General features: G+C 37.2%; 1 protein-coding gene across 1 annotated transcript in view; it reads left to right on the plus strand.

Moving 5' to 3' along the window:
* The first annotated feature begins 314 nt into the window (after positions 1-314).
* LOC141695479 (uncharacterized) overlaps positions 315-18,170 on the plus strand; it is a 32,842-nt gene continuing 14,986 nt past the window's right edge. The window contains exon 1 of the mRNA XM_074499721.1: positions 315-477. Coding sequence (XP_074355822.1) covers positions 315-477 — 163 coding nt within the window. The remainder of the gene's footprint in view (positions 478-18,170) is intronic.

Below are 18,170 nucleotides of genomic sequence, written 5' to 3' on the forward strand. Positions count from 1 at the left end.
TTCACACTTGTATGTCAACATGGATGTTTCTCGATTCTACTCGCAACGTTTACCTATCTACATCATCTACAGCAGCTAATGTTATCACAATAAACAGTGAGCTCTGTCAATTCCCAACTCCTATCACAGTCTCTCAACTCCTCTTGCAGCTGGAATCATCGTTGTCTTCCTCTTCATTCTTTATATGCAACTCACATAGCTTGTACTACGATGAAAACATACCAGACTTAAACTCAACCGAACAATTACAATCTGGATAAATTTATTTTCTACTTCCCAAATTTAAGCTTAATTATCCATTAAGTGCATCTGATATGGCTGCATTGGTAGTTAAAGCTAGCACTGCAATCTCATCGATGAACAACAAAATTAGTGGCAAGTCGCAGATATCTCCGCTGATGGCATCGATTCAATTGGCGACAAAAGGAGACATGAATTTGAATATGAGTACGAAGATTACAAAGAGTTCAGGGGGAGGTCTTGGAATATCGAGATCAGGATCAATGACAAAGTTACCAAGATACTCTACACGTCGACCTAAATTATTTCCTACTCGTTCATTCCAGAGATTGACTACAATTCAAGAAGCTGTTCATATTCGAGATTATTAATTACTAATAATAAGCTTTATTCATTATACTTTAGCTAGCTAAAGCAATACAAAACTCGTAAACATATGAGCTCTTTTTGTGTTAATTCTCTTTTGTTTCTGAGAATAGAAAACCAAAACAAAATTTGTTTTTGTTTTTTTTAATATTCTAATTTTTAACTAGTTGAGAACATTAAAATTACCAATTTAATCTTCTTCTTTTGTGTATCTATTTCTTCCGGTAATTTTCATTTTTATCTTTTATTTTGCAAAAGCTTTGATCTATAATTATTGTTCTACAAATATTGAGGTTTTGAACCAGCCGAGTTGATCCATGTTTTGTCGTTAACGAGCCGAGTTTATTGTTTTTTCTTAAATAACCGAGCCGAGTTTTCTTTTACACAACAATTAAATTCTCTCTTTTTATAAAAAATGGAGTATAATTTTCTTTTTTTCATTTTTTTTAAATCTAAATTGTACTCTTATAAATTGAGCTGCAAATAATTGTTATTTTTTCATCGATATTTCTCTATTGTTTGTAACATATAATTAGCAAAACAGACATTCTAAATCATAAATTAAATTTGAAATCGCTCGTACAGATTATAACATTCTACTCTTTTGTTAACTTTTATCAATGCGCATACTTCACTGCAAGAAACATGCCCGTATTGAACGCTAATTTGGTCGTTATAAGGAAAAAATCAGCCAGTGTTCATAAATAACCGAAATAAGCATGGTCAGATTATCCGTGGTTTGTTATTTACTTTTTTGGTTGAAATTTTTTGTTGGTTATGTTGGGACCTATGTTAGTCCCTTAACAATATAGCAAGAATTACAGAAAGGGGGTTGAATGGAATTCTTGAACCTTTTTCTTGAAATAAAAATGTTCAACTCGATTATAGATATATTTGTTTTGATTAGCACAATGCGGAATGAAAACTTAATTGAATCAAAACATAAGTAATTAAAAACAAGAGTCTTTAAAAACTTTCTGGTGGATTTAAACAATTCCACCAGAGATATATATAATATATCGAGAGGACTCTGTGTGCAGAAATGCTCACAGCTGCTTACAAATGGAACTACTGAGAATACAGGAAATGCTAAAGGTTCTGCTTACAAAGATTTCTCTGTTTATGTGTTTTTCAGCTATCTCAGTTATTTTTCTATTTGCTACTCTCTTGGTTTATATAATACCAAGATTACAAAGTCAAAAAGACTGAACAAATATAAAATCTAACAGTCTTAAGCTTTGCTGATTTTCGTCCTCTATTACCCAGTTAATGGGCTTCCACAGTGTGTTTGTAAACATCTCGACGGCTGTGTGTCAGCTTTCACTGCTCAACTGCTGTTTGAATTCTTCATATGATCATCCGTCGACTTTCAAAATATCCGTTGATGATTTAATTGATCATCCATCGACTGCTATATTAAACATCCGTTGATAGTCATCTGATCATCCGTCGAAGGCTTTGTTAATCATCCGTCAGTAGCTATTTTGGAACTTGACTCTATATCACTTATGCAGAATTACAAGACATCAATTATGTACAATTACTCAACCTATTATGCATATCTAGTTAAAGTCAACATGACTTATATGCTACTATAGATTCTATACAAAGGTGCATACATAACTGTGCTACAAACTTATTATTACATAAGCTACTCACTCGATGGATAATAAGTTAATCATCCGTCGGGACTATAATGAGTTATCCATCGGGACTATAATTCTTATCCGTCGAGTGCTACATAATTTCACTAAGTAAAATCTACTTAGATGTTTTGTTTATGAAATCATCAAGTACACAACATATGCACAACAATCTCCCCCAATTTATGTCTACTGGAATTGTAGCCATAAATTAAGAGATACTTGATGATAACAAAACATCCTGAACATATATCTTTAAAGATAAGTAGATAAACTGAAAGTGCTTCAATTAATTAAAATGTGCAAGGTTTGGCTCACAGTCAATTCAAGATGCTCCTCTAGCCTGAGCAGATTTTTCTAGTTCCTTGAAGGTCTAGATCTTCTTCCAAGCTTTCTGTTATTTTCTTCAATTTGATTCTGGAGCTGCCTGTGGAATTCTAGTTCATCAGATTCTGAGAGATCTAGCTTTTCTTTCATTTCCAAGAGAGTCTCATTGCTAGAGATACTCAGTTGGTCTTCTAATCTGAAGAATCTTCTCACACCCATGTCATCCATGAATTCCATCAGCCAGTAGGGCCTTAGATGCACTCTTCTCCCTGTGTATGGGATGATTAGAATCTTTGGGAGTGCATCTTTAGCTCTAACACTCCTCAGCTCTTCAATCTTCTTCAATACTATTCTTCTTGCAGTTACATTGAACCCAAAGTTTTTCTTGAAGGATGAATAGACTTTAATCAGCACAGCTTGGCTTTCTTAAAGAATCCTGTCAAGTGGCCACTAAATCTCCCTTCCTCCTTTGTACTTAAACACCAACCTTTCAGGAACGTTTCTGTATGCATCAATTGCCCTTACTTCATCCAGTTCATCCAGATAAAGGTTTAGATCTGAAAATTCTTTGATGTCACACAAGTACAAGTAGTCTCCCCTGTTGACCTTGGGTTGAGCTTTAACTACTGACTTGGATTTAAGAGGTGACAGCTTCACTTTCTTGACTGCCCTTGACTTTGTCCTTTTTGGCTTGCTAAGGATTGGTAAGTTGAAGTCAGGAATTGGTATGTTATCCCACTCTATTGGCTCATCCTTTGGCACAATAGGTTCACCATGTATGTTCCTGTAGGGATCCACCACCCTTATGTCTTCAAATACCATAGAGGGCTTTGATGCTTGAGTTCTATTGGTATGGATTCCTTAGGAAATTGATCTTCTAATTCCTTGTCAACAACATCCAGTTTCCTTTTTGTTCTTCTAGCCAATTCTTTCTTCCTTGGGGATTTCTTCTATTCTTCAATCTTCTTCTTTGATTCAGCAGCTTCAGATGTTTGAGAGGGAATTTGTTGAGAAGAATTCACAGCCTGTAGCTTGGCCAAGATAGCAATCTGTTCTTTCTTTTGTTTAGACTTCTTTGCATCTAGAGCAACTTGCCTCTTTTCCTGCTTTAATCTAGCTTTTTCTTCTTTCTTTGCTTGAGCAAACTGTGGATGTCCAGCCAGCACACAAATTTCCTTTCCATTTCTAAATATCTTAGCAATTCTCCTTTTTGAAGCTGAATCAGCTGGATCTTTATAGAAGACAATAGATCTTGACAGAAGCTTCTTTTCATCAGGCTTAGGTGTCTCATACACAGTGTTCATAGGGTTCTTCCAAGATGATTTTGGATAATTTGCCCTTGGTTTAAGAATTGTTTCAGCCTTTGTAGACTTGATGCAGGAAGATTGTCCTTTTTCCAGATAGTTTATGCCCATCTCATTCACACTGATTGGCTTGACATGAGAGTGATGGATGGCTGACTGAACTGGCTTCTTGACTAGTTCAAACTTTTTGTGTATCTCCTCATCAATCTTATTCCAGTTGATCAAACTCAACTTTCCTTTTTCAGCAACTTTCAAATTTGCTACTGCTGCTTTAATTAGATCTATACCATCTGCAACTGTTGGCTTGGAGATTGTAATTGAAGGTACAATTACTTTGCTGATTTGTACTTGAAGTTTCTCCCCCTCAGTTGGTCCTTTCTCCCCCTTACTTGATTCTCTCTCCCCCTTTTTGTTATCATCCAGTTGAGGAGTTAGGCCTTCTGCTTTAGCCAGTTGCATGAGAAGATTTGTCTGAGTCTGTTGATTTTGAAGAAGGATATCCACTGAATTCTCAATAACTTGAACTCTATTTTCCAGCTTGGCTAGCTTCTTTTTAGAATCTGATTCTCTCCTTAATCTCAGTAGTAGATCTTGCATGGTACCATATGGCATTACTGAATCCAGCTTCTCAGAATTGTATGTCTTCAAGTCAGCTATATCTCTTTTTAGTTCATCCACACTCATATTATGTCTTAAGTGCTGGATCTTTATGAGATGTAGAGAGTCTAGGTGAGCTTGAAGAATAGCCTTGGTACCAGCATCTGAAGTTTCCTGAAGGGTCTTTTGAATAGCCACCATTTGCTTGACCAAAGACACATCAAATTGTCCTGGTGTAAATTCCTTTGTCCATGCTCATTCAGGTAAATTTAAAACAAAACTTGGGCCTTCATCTCCCCCTAAGTTCATGCTTCCATCCAAAGAAACAGAGTCATCATCATTAGAATTTACTCCAAATTCTTCAGATGGCTCACCAGCTTGAGAAGGCATCTTATTGACAGCAGCTTTATCTCTTTGAAGAGATTCTGAGGTGTGTACTAAATTCAAAGTCTGTTCTGCCTCCACATTGCCCTGAGCAGCCAATAATTGATAGGCTGACACAGGATGAGTAAAAGTGTCAGCATCCAAGGAAATGTTATCAATTTCAGCTTTGTAATGTTGCTGAAATTGTCTTCCCTTTTCAGCATCATCCACAATCATTGACTCACTAGCAATGGCTGGATCCATCCTTATTTCTCCTGTATATGCCTTTCTCTCATAATCTCTCTTTTGTTACATCAAGGTCTCACCCTGGCTCCCCACCCTCACACCCTCACCTTCACCTACTAAGATGGGACTCCTCTCACTCACTTTTGCCAATCCTGAATAAATGGATTGCTGAGATTCACTATTTTCCTCTCCTTTTGCCTGGGAGCAACCCAGCCTCTCACTCAAACCACTCTCCTCTCTCAGTCCTAAGAGTGACTGTATTACCACTAAATCTTCTGTACTAGAAATAATTAAAGTTTGAAGTTGTGCAGAGACACTCGATGGATAAGTGATATCCATCGGATGAGTGGTAAAGCTATCCGACGGATAACCACTGTTAAGCTTATCCGTCGGGATACAATCACTACTCGATGGATGAGCAATATCCATCGAGAGAGTAGAAATGAATGAGGTGGGAAGAGAAACTATTGTTGACTCTATGTTGATTGAAGTTATTTGAGGCACAGATGTCACAGTAGTATCTGAAAGAATTGGCAAGTGAGCCAACAAATCATCTAAAAGATGATGCTCACTTGCACTAGATTTTGGCTTCCCCAACAGAGTTAAAGAAGGGGAATCAGGAATTGAAGTGTTTATCATATCCACTTCCAGAGAGTTTGTTGGTGAGTATGGTGTTTCAGAGGCTTCTATTATTAGAGATTTTGGCTGTGACTCCACATTTATTGGAGCCACATCAATCTGAATTTGAGAAAGTGCAGGGACTGTGTCTTTAGCACCAGTTTGCACTGTGTGTGTGCCCTGTGCATCCCCAGTTGTTTTGGATTTCTTCTTTTTTGCGTAAGTTTGGGGTGAGCTTGTGTCCCTAACCCTTTTGGCCTGTGCTCTTGGCTGAGAGCTTTGTTCAATAGCCACATCCTTTTGGGAGGATGCAGCTAGAAGTGAGCTTTTGTCCTTTTTAAGCACTGCAGTTTGTTGAGAAACTGCAGTGTGGCTAGGCTGGGATTCACTCAACTCTCCAACCTTATCCTTGGGGTTTCTTTGATATTCACCCCTTCCCTCACCTAACTGACCCTCCTTTACACTCCCCTTTTTGGCTTTGGTAGATTTTTCAACTGGTACCTTTTGAGAGAAACCAGAGGGGGTTCTCTTTGACTTGGATTTAGAAATTGTAGTTGATTTGGCAGCTTTGGTAGGCAACTGTTTGGTCATTGTCACAGTTTCCATAGCTACTTCTGAACTTAAAGAAATTGAGGTGATTGGAATAGTTGAGGGTATGGATGAACTTATCTCACTTATCTGAGGTGTCTGCATTACAGGAAAGTAGAATATTGGCACATCCCTATGATGGGTGGCTCTGTTCAAATCTGTAATGGTTCTTCTCTCTTGAACCCAACAAGCTATTTTGTTGTTTGAGTTCTCAAGTACAATCTCTTGACAAAGATGGTTAGCCAATATCATGAAAAATCTAGCATAATATACATTCTTTCCCCTTTTGGCTAACTCACCTAGTTTAAAGCCTAACTCATACAAGACAAGATCACTGAAGTTGTAAAATTTATCTGTAATTAGCATGTATAGCATGTTAAGCATGGAAATGTTCACAGAATCAAAATTACTGACTTTTCCAGAGAAAACTTTAGTCACAACATCACACATGAAACTCCATTCCTTCCTAAGACCTAATCTTCTAATCTCACTTAACTTAGTAGTAGGAAGTGCATAATGCATGGAATTAAGCATATTGAAAATATCAGTGTCAGTGTGTGGTGAAGTTACATTATCATCAGGAATTTTGAAACATGCTTTTATCACATCACTATTGATACTGAACTCATTACCTTTGATAGTTAGAGTGATGGTTTTTTCAGTAGAGTTGTAGATTGCAGTGGTCCACATCTCTTCAACAACTTCACAGTAAATTGTGGGTGATTCAAGCATGGCATAACTTAACTTGCAGTTCTTCACGAAGTCCATCATCTTGTGATAGTCTTCTGATTGCTGAATACCCTTATTGACCAAAGCAGTGAAGTTGTTCTTCTCATAAATGAACCCAGTCTGAGACATGATCTTTACTACAGGTGCCATTGTTAGAGAATGAAAGCTTTGAAGAGAAAGAGGATATTTGCTTGAGAGAGAATAAAATAAAAGCAGTTGAATTTGAGAATGATAAAAGAAAATAATTGGAATGATATAAGCTTTTATACTATCTCAAAAACAATGGATGAAAATAATAAAGAAAAGTAAATTACCCAATAGAAATTGCCTAAATTAGCCGTTTAAAAAAAACTGTAAAAATTCCACCCATTATCTGTCATGTAATGCTTACAAACTGTAAGTATACTCGATGGATAATGTTCAGGAAATTAACGGTTAAGATTTAGACACTTCGACGGATGAGATTAAACTGTTATCCGTCGAGTTTTAAAAGATTCCAGAAAAGTAATTGATTTTTATTTGCACATAGTACATCGACGGATGACTCAACTCGATGGATAATGGTCATCCGTTGAGATGCAAATTTTGACTTAGCCAAAATTTCACTCATGATTAAAAATTAGTTAGATTTCTGGCTACATATCAACTTGCAAAATAACTCAGTTAGATTCAAGAGTAATTAAGCATACCTAACTCACTTACCAACCTAGAAAAGGTGGATTCATCCAGTGGCTTGGTAAATATATCTGCAAGTTACTTCTCACTTGGAACAAAATGTAACTCTACAGTACCATTCATTACATGTTCCCTTATGAAATGGTACTTGATGTCTATGTGCTTTGTCCTTGAATGTTGCACTGGATTTTCAGTGATGGCAATTGCACTTGTGTTATCACAGAAAATAGGAATCCTCTCAACTTGCAAACTATAGTCTAGCAATTGATTTTTCATCCATAAAATCTGTGCACAGCAACTGCCAGCGGCAACATATTCAGCTTCAGCTGTAGAAGTAGAAACTGAATTTTGCTTTTTACTGAACCAGGACACAAACTTGTTTCCTAGAAATTGACAAGTTCCTGTTGTGCTTTTTCTGTCAATTCTGCAACCTGCATAATCTGCATATGAATAACTAGTTAGATCAAAACCAAAATCTCCAGGATACCAAATGCCAAGTTTTGGTGTTCCCTTGAGATATCTGAAAATTCTCTTAATAGCTATCAAGTGAGACTCCCTAGGATCAGCCTGAAATCTAGCACATAAACATGTAGCAAACATTATATCTGGCCTACTAGCTGTTAAGTACAGAAGTGAGCCAGCCATGCCTCTATAGCTTGAAATATCCACAGACTTTTCAGTAGTGTTTAGTTCAAGTTTAGTTGCAGTGGCCATGAGAGTTTTTACAGATGTGCAATCCATTAGATCAAACTTCTTTAAAAGATCAAAAATATATTTAGTTTGACTAATGAATATTCCATCACTAACTTGCTTAACTTGTAAACCAAGAAAGTAAGTTAGTTCTCCCATCATGCTCATTTCATACTTACTTTGCATCAGTTTGACAAACTTTTTACAAAGTTTCTCATCTGTAGAGCCAAAGATAATATCATCTACATAAATTTGAACAAGTATGCTAGAGCCATTAACATTTCTGAAAAATAAAGTTTTATCTACAGTACCTCTTGTGAAGTGATTTTCCAAAAGGAACTTTGATAAAGTGGCATACCCGGCTCTAGGTGCTTGCTTCAGTCCATAAAGTGCTTTCAGTAGATAATAGACATACTCTAGAAAATTTGGATCTTCAAAGCCAGGAGGTTGACTAACATACACTTCTTCCTCCAAATCTCCATTTAGAAAGGCACTTTTGACATCCATTTGATAGACCTTGAATTGGCATGTGGTGCATAGGCTAAGAAGATTCTGATGGCTTCAAGTCTTGCAACATGAGCAAATGTTTCATCAAAATCTATTCCTTCTTGTTGGCAATAGCCTTTAGCAACCAATCTGGCTTTGTTCCTTACTACTATGCCATTTTCATCCATCTTATTTCTGAATACCCATTTGGTGTCTATTGGATTCTTTCCTTTAGGCTTGGGTACCAGCTTCCATACTTTATTCCTTTCAAATTGGTTTAGCTCCTCCTGCATAGCTAAAATCCAATCAGGATCTAACAAGGCTTCTTCTACCTTCTTTGGTTCTTCCTTTGACAGAAAGCTGCTGTATAGACATTCTTCTTGAGTTGCTCTCCTGGTTTGAACTCTAGAAGAAACATCACCAATAATCAGTTCAAAGGGGTGATCTTTTGTCCATTTCCTTAGTTGAGGTAGATTAGCTCTAGATGAAGAGACCTCAATGTTGTCTTGATGTGTGATTGAGTTTTGATTGCTAGAAACTCCCCCTGAGTTTGTGGATCTTTGATTTGAGAAAGGGGTACTTTCTATGGGTGATCTGCCTTGACTTCCTGCTTCTTTTGATAACCCGACGGATGGTGAATTTTGAGTACCGACGGATGAGGCAGGATGTCTACCGACGGATAACACAGATTGCCTTCCGACGGATGAAGCATTTTGTAACTCGACGGATGTTGAGTTTTGTGCTTCATTGGTGGTAGATTTGTCTGCATTATCCTTAGACACTGTTTCTTGATCACTTTCATCATCACTTCCATCACTGACCATCTCAACATTGTCGAATTTGAGACTCTCATGGTAATCTTCATCTCTCAGTCCTTCAATCTTTTTATCATCAAACACAACATGTATAGATTCCACAACAATGTTGGTTCTTAGATTGTAGACTCTATATGCTTTACCAACAGCATATCCAACAAAAATTCCTTAATCTGCTTTAGCATCAAATTTCCCATTTTGATCAGTTTGATTTCTCAGAATATAGCATTTACAGCCAAAGACATGAAGAAAGTTTAGAGTTGGCTTCTTATTCTTGAACAATTGATAAGGAGTCATGCATCTTGCTTGATTAATCAGAGAGATGTTCTGAGTGTAGCATGCAGTGTTTACAGCTTCAGCCCAGAAATATGTTGGTAATTTTGATTCTTCAAGCATTGTCCTTGCAGCTTCAATAAGAGATCTGTTCTTTCTTTCCACTACTCCATTATGTTGTGGAGTCCTTGCTGCTGAAAACTCATGCAAGATCCCATTTTCCTGACAAAATGCTCTCATGACATAGTTCTTGAACTCAGTTCCATTGTCACTCCTGATTCTTCTAACTTTGAAATCAGGATGATTGTTAACTTGCCTTATGTGATTGATGATGATTTCACTAGCCTCATCTTTAGACTTTAGGAAATATGTCCAAGAGAACTTTGAAAAATCATCTACAATTACTAGGCAAAATCTTTTCTTTGAAACTGACAATACATTGACTGGTCCAAACAAATCCATGTGAAGCAGTTGCAGAGGCTCTTCAATTGCTGAATCAAGTTTCTTCCTGAATGATGCTTTGATTTGCTTCCCTTTTTGGCAGGCATCACACAGTCCATCCTTTGTAAACTCCACTAGAGGAATGCCTCTTACTAGTTCTTTCTTTACCAGCTCATTCATGGTCTTGAAGTTTAAATGGGATAGATTCTTGTGCCATAGCCAACTTTCATCTTGACTTGCTTTGCTGAGAAGACAAGTCAAAGATTCTGCTTTGGTTAAGTTGAAGTCAGCTAGGTACACATTTCCTCTTCTCACACCAGTGAGAACCACTTTGTTATTTTGATTGTTAGTCACAACACAGGCTTCTTTGTTGAAGGTTACTGAGTTGCCTTTGTCACAAAGCTGGCTGATACTCAACAGATTGTGTTTGAGACCATCCACTAAGGCAACCTCTTCAATGATGACATTGTCCTTTGAAATCAAGCCATATCCCACAGTATAACCTTTGCTGTCATCTCCAAAAGTAATGTTTGGGCCAGCTCTCTCCTTAAACTCTGTGAGGAGGGTAGAATCACCAGTCATGTGTCTTGAACAGCCACTATCCAAGTACCAAAGATTCTTTTTGTTTCCCTACACACATCAAAATCAAACCAAGTTGATTTTGGTACCCAAGTTTCCTTGGGTCGTGCCTTGTTAGCTTTCTTCTTCTGTTTCTTAGGTTTTATCTCATTTGACTTAGGAATTTCAGATTCTTCCTTAGTCATTTGGGTTGGGCCTTTGAAACCATTTAATGCAACAGAATTATCATGCATATTATGGCTAACAGGAAATGACATGCTTGGTGCAAACATGTTATTCCAGTAAGGCATGCTAAATGGCATTTGAGGCATGTTGTATGAAGTATAATATGGATTAGGTGCAAATGACATATTAGCAAACTATGCATTCATGTTCTGTGTAGGCATAGCATTGACAGGCATGGGAGGCATGGCATTCATGTTAGGAAATTGAGGCTGAACAGACATGGGAGTAGGCATGGCAGATTTGCAATTAACAGACAAATGATTTATACTACCACACTTGACACATATTTTTCTAGGGGCATATTTATCAGGTGTGTAGTTATTGTGTTTATTAATCGCTACTTTACCATTCCTATTGTTTTTCTTTTTAGTATCTGTCTTTACCTCTATTTTCTCAAGTCTGTCACTTAACTGTTTGACAGTCATGTGACCAACATTTGCCTTTTTCCCTTTCTTAGCTTGACTTGACTCTCCCGAAACAAAGTTCTTGGAAACAGACCCATACTTATCATTTAGCTTGATTAATTTGGCTTTGCTAATGGGTTTGCTTACAGCCGACGGATGAGGATTTTTATCATTCGACGGATAACACTTTTTGTTATCCGACGGATAGTCCTCATCATCCGTCGAGTCTACATCTGTCAACAACCCATCTACCAAAATAGGCTCTAGTTTCTCTTTATTCTTTTTCCAGGCTTCATCACAAAAAGACTCAATTTCTTGAACTTTGGTGATTTGAGCATGAACATCCCTAGATGTTTTCCATCCTTTAATCACCTCTTGTTCACGCTCGAGCTGCTTCTTCAAAATTTCTTCCTTTTTCAAGGACTCAGTTAATTCCTCCTTGGCAATCTTACACTCAATTTTTAGTTTCTCAAACTCAACAAACTGAGACTCAAGCACATTATTCCTCTCACTTAAAAACAAGTTGTTTTCTTTGATTTTAGCATTTTCTTTAGTGAGAGACTTAAGTGTAACACGCAAATGATACAATTCTGTAGACATGTCATTTATGGCATCATTAGACTCAGCTTTAGATAAATGTGCAAGGTTTGTAGTGATTACCTGATTGCTTGAGGAACTTGTCTATATTTCATCAGACTTGGCCATCAGGGCTAGATTGACATAGCTGACATCTTCATCTTCATCCAAACCATCTGCTGCCCAGTCATTCTCTTGTGTAATGAAATCCCTTTCCTTTTATTTGAGTAGATCAAAGTATTTTTGCTTATAATCCATAGACTCAAACCTTTTCTTACTAGAATCTGACTTTCTACACTCATTTGCAAAATGCCCTGCCAAGCCACATTTGAAACATTTGAATTTTGACTTATCCACCATGTTTCTATTTGGCTTGGCTGCTCCAAAGTTCTTCTTGAACTTGAGCTTGGCAAATCTTCTTGAAAGAAATGCTAGGTGCTCATCAATGTCCTCCATGTCATCTTGGCTCAATGAATCTTCACTATCAGCTAGCCCCTTACCCTTATTCTCACAGACCTTTGAAGTTGATTCTACAGCTTCCATCTTCACTTCCTTCTCCTTTTCCAGATCAGCAACTAGTGCAATGGATCCTCCTTTCTTCTTTCCTCTCTCCATTCTTTCATCCTACTCTATCTCAAGCTCATAGGTCTTAAGAATGCCATACAGTCTCTCCAAAGTAAACTCCTTATAATCTTTTGAGTTTCTCAATGAGACTGTCATTGGTTTCCATTCCTTTGGAAGAGATCTGAGAAATTTCAGATTGGAGTCTTTAGTCTGATAGACTCTTCCATGCAACTTAAGAGCATTTAGTAGTTTTTGGAATCTACTAAAAATGTCAGTGAGTGACTCACTTTCTTCATTGTGAAAATGCTCATATTGCTGAATCAGGAGCTGTATTTTATTTTCTCTTACTTGCTCACTGCCATCACAAATTATCTGTATTGTGTCCCAAACTTCCTTGGCAGTTTTGTAGTTGATGATGTTATCAAACATATCTGCATCAACACCATTGAACAGAATGTTCATGGCCGTTTTATCTTTCCTGACTTGTTCAATGTCAGGATCAGACCATTCATGCCTTGGCTTTGGAACAGATGGCTCATTTCCTGTTGCAGCTCTCATTGGAACATGAGGGCCTCTTTCTATGCAGTCCACATAGGCATCATCTTGAGAAAGCATATGAAGATGCATCTTTACCTTCCAATGATGGTAATTATCTTTATCAAGAAAAGGAATCTTGACTCCGACATCTTTCTTGTTCATCTTGCTGAATTGTTTTGATCTTTAAACTCTTGGTAGATTAAGAGCTTGCTCTGATACCAATTGTTAGTCCCTTAACAATATAGCAAGAATTACAGAAAGGGGTTGAATGGAATTCTTGAACCTTTTTCTTGAAATAAAAATGTTCAACTCGATTATAGATATATATGATTTGATTAGCACAATGTGGAATGAAAACTTAATTGAATCAAAACATAAGTAATTAAAAACAAGAGTCTTTAAAAACTTTCTGATGGATTTAAACAATTCCACCAGAGATATATATAATATATCGAGAGGACTCTGTGTGCAGAAATGCTCACAGCTGCTTACAAATGGAACTACTGAGAATACAGGAAATGCTAAAGGTTCTGCTTACAAAGATTTCTCTGTTTATGTATTTTCAGCTATCTCAGTTATTTTTCTATTTGCTACTCTCTTGGTTTATATAATACCAAGATTCCAAAGTCAAAAAGACTGAACAAATATAAAATCTAGCAGTCTTAAGCTTTGCTGCTTTTCGTCCTCTATTACCCAGTTAATGGGCTTCCACAGTGTGTTTGTATACATCTTGACGGCTGTGTGTCAGCTTTCACTGTTCAATTGTTGTTTGAATTCTTCATATGATCATCCGTCGACTTTCAGAATATCCGTTGATGATTTAATTGATCATCCGTCGACTGCTATATTAAACATCCGTTGATAGTCATTTTATCATCCGTCAAAGGCTTTGTTAATCATCCGTCGGTAGCTATTTTGGCACTTGACTCTATATCACTTATGCAGAATTACAAGACATCAATTATGTACAATTAATAAACCTATTCTGCATATCTAGTTAAAGTCAACATGACTTATATGCTACTACAGATTCTATACAAAGGTGCATACATAACTGTGTTACAAACTTATTATTACATAAGCTACTCACTCGATGCATAATAAGTTAATCATCCGTCGGGACTATAATGAGTTATCCGTCAGGACTATAATTCTTATCCGTCGAGTGCTACATAATTTCACTAAGTAAAATCTACTTAGATGTTTTGTTTATGAAATCATGAAGTACACAATATATGCACAACAACCTATATCACGTGTCGCGGGCCACCTAGCAATGTGTAAGTGCCCCATGATAGTGAAACCCACAAGCACGTGCCCTACACGTCAATTAAGTAGGTAAATCCCGATTGACTTTTACGACCTCTTCTCTGTCATTTAAATTGTTAGGTCACACACACTGTAGAGGGGGTGAATACAGTGTAAAATACAATCAAATCGAACTTTAATATCTTAAGTAACAGAAAACAAACTTTATTGAAATAATAAACTCTGTTACAGCATGGAACTGTTACCTCTCAGTGATGAACAAATATCACCAGAGCTGCTAGGGTTATAATGAATAATCTTCTCGAATATGATAACACCTATAGTGTAAACCCTATGTCTGTGTTTATATACTACACAGTTACAAGATAATCGCAAATTGATATGGAATATAATTCTGCTTCCTAAAATATATCAATCAGATATCTTTTCTTCCAAGTATTCCATTCTTCACGGAACTCCGTCTTCATGCATATCTCTTCTTATGTTTATCTCGATCTTCTTTCTTTTAAACAGCTGCTGTCCTTATCTGAACGTCCTTCAGCACTTAAGTTCTGATATCTAACTTCTGATGATTATCTCCTGATAATATAAGTACTGATATCCTTAAGTCCTGACTTCCAGTATAGGTACTGATTCCCAGTTAAGTACTGATTTGTCCTGTTAAGTAAGATCAGAAAACTAAACATAAATCATATTAGCCATGGCATTATCAAATATATCTAACAATCTCCCCCAACTTGTAAATTAGCATAATATACAAGTTTAACAGATATTTGATGATGTCAAAAACATTAAGTACAAATGCATGAGAATTAGACTAGATAACTACAACTTACAGTCCTTAAAGCTTTACCAATATTTAACTTCTGATAACAACTTCAGTCTGTACAAATATCAGAATTTAAGCAGTTGTAGATCTTTGACTTGGCTTCATCTTCTGATCTCTCTGATGTCAGGAGTTGTTTTGAGATAGTTCTTCAACAAACATCTCTCAGCATATCTAAGTTCATCAATCATTCTCCTTTCGGCATCTTTAAGCTCTGCAGTATCTTCACCAATTTGAAAGATTACAGCCCTGAGATCATTAATCTTTGCTTTTCTTATATCGTGATCCAGTCTGATCAAATAAGCTTTATCGGACTCAAGATTGAATTCCACAGCCCTGTAACCTAGAAAGGTAGTTATAATTTTAGCAGTGTTGGGCTTCATTTCAACTATATCATCCTTGTGATCTCTGTACTTTGGAACATATGTGCAGTCAGACTTAACAAAATAAAGCCTTTTCTGTCTCTGAATCTGATCCTTCAAATAGTTTGCAGCAGTTCCTGTCAATCTGTCATCCACTTGAAGTAAGAATAGTACATGCTCCAGTTCTTCAAAATACTTCAATGGAATGGCATTTTGCCTTATATGATAAACCTTACCATCTGTCATGAAGTACAACAAGATGTGTTCTTTCAAGTAGGTATGGTAAACCATTTGTACGAATTCTAGTTGATTCAATCTCTCAGGAGTTGCTCTAATACCTGGTTCACTCAAGGAAGTTGGATCATTGGTAGTGTTCTTTATTCTTCTTTCATCAGCACTTCCCAATCCAGTTTTATCTCTTGCTTCCTTTCCAGTAACTACTCTTGCTTCAAAACCACTTGCAGTAGTCTTCAAAGGTTGAGTCTGTTTTGCTTTAGTGAATCCTGGTAGGAGTGTCTTTGGTCTAACTTCTGATATCAAGTTAACTTGAGCTGTGTCAGAGGTTACTTGCTTCTTTGAAATATCAGAACTTACTTTATCTTGACTCTGAACAACTTGAGCCATGTCAGAGGTTGTTTTAAGAACTTTTCTTGAAGTCAGAGCAAGTTCATCCTTTTCATCAGTAATTTCTTCATCCTCAGGAGGCACATAAACCTTGATAGGTTCACCAACCTTTTCTTTACCCTTGGATCTTGGATCTATCTGTGGTTGTGATCTAGCCAATGTTGCTTCAGAATGTGTCCTTTCTTTGATCACAATGCCTTTGAGTTTTGGAAGTGGCTTTTTACCAGAAGCTTCAGATTTAGATGTGAATTTCTCTGATTTAAGCCTGGCTTCTTCTTCCATTAAACTCTCCAAGTCCATTCCTGGATTAGCCTGAAGAAATAACTGTCTTGACATTTCCTCATCAAGATCTAAAAGTTCATCAGAACTTATCCTTTTACCAGTAGCAGAACTTATTCTTTTCCCAGTATCAGAACCTGTCCTGTGACTTGTGATTTCAGCTTTTCTTGATGTGAATCCTCTACCTTGACTTTGACCTCTACCCATTCCAGAGCTTCCTTGATCATCTTTTCCATCATCCTTCCCTTTCAGTGTCTTATCAGTCTTGCATTTGGACTTAATTACTTTCTCCCCCTTTTTGGCATCAGCAGGTAATAGGAGAGAGATAAGCAATTCCACTGAGGATTGGATTTGAGTAAGTTGAGATTGCTGAGAAGCTTGATTTGTCAAAATATCATTAATCTGAGCTTGTTGTTTTTCTTGAGTCTTCTCAATATCAGCAATCCTGTCAAAGGTAGGTTGGAAGAACCTTTTCTTGTCAAGTTTCCAAACTTCTCCTTGCTTAATAAATTCTTCCTGAATCTTGTGTAGCTCTGCATGAGTAGTTGAATGAAGACCTTGTAGATGTTTAGTACTCAATGCAGTGACTCGAAGCTGGATTTTGAAATCATCAGAATTTAACATTTCATCAGCTTTAGTCAAGTGCTCAGCATGATGCATTGCATTTGGAACACAGGAAACTGAGTTCCATTCCTTAGTCCACTCATGTCCTGCAGGAGTTTCACTCCAAGGCACTGGTGCTTCTCTGGTAACAAACTTCTTAACCAGTTCAGACTTAAGAATAGTCTGTTGAGGAGCATGTCCTGAAGGACCTGCTTCAGCAGCATCTGCAGTTGGAGTAGCATCACCAGTATCTCCAGCATTTGCAGCATCAGAACTTACAGAATCAGTATCCTCTGATAAAACAACAGTGTGAGTAGCAATGGAGGCTTCAGCATCCTCTAATTGCTGATCTGGTTCTAAGGTCTGATCATCAGCCATTTCCTGATGCTCACCTATATTCTGATCATCAGCATTTAGATGCAGAGAAGGTGTAGTAGATAACTCTGGAGTTTGAACAGCATCAGTAACAGGTGTTGTTGATAGATTATTTGATGTTGGAGCTTCTAGGAAAATTACTTCAGGCACAACCAAGTTTTGAACATCAATATCAGCACTTGTGCCTGGATCAACAGGAGATACAGATGGTGTGTTGGCCTTTTCAGAAACAGCTTCCTGAGATGGAGTTGATGGAGAAGAAGTGACTTTAGCAAATTCCTTTTCTTGTGAGATCAGAGATTCCTGATCCCCTTCCTTAACTGCTTCCTCTTCATCATCTGAAACTGGCCTATTTGCCCTCTGTTTCTTGTATCTCTTTGTAGATTTGGATTCCTTGGGAGTTTCAGGAACTGTCATTCTTCTATGCCTCTTGAGAAGCCTAGATCCCCCAATTCCAGAATCCTTCTGAGAAGTCTCTTTCTCAGCTTCATCAATAACAGGTTCTGAAGAAGGAACCTGTTCCTCAGTAATAACGGATAGTTACTG

Source organism: Apium graveolens, chromosome 11, assembly GCF_009905375.1.
Source record: "Apium graveolens cultivar Ventura chromosome 11, ASM990537v1, whole genome shotgun sequence".
NCBI lineage: Eukaryota > Viridiplantae > Streptophyta > Magnoliopsida > Apiales > Apiaceae > Apium > Apium graveolens.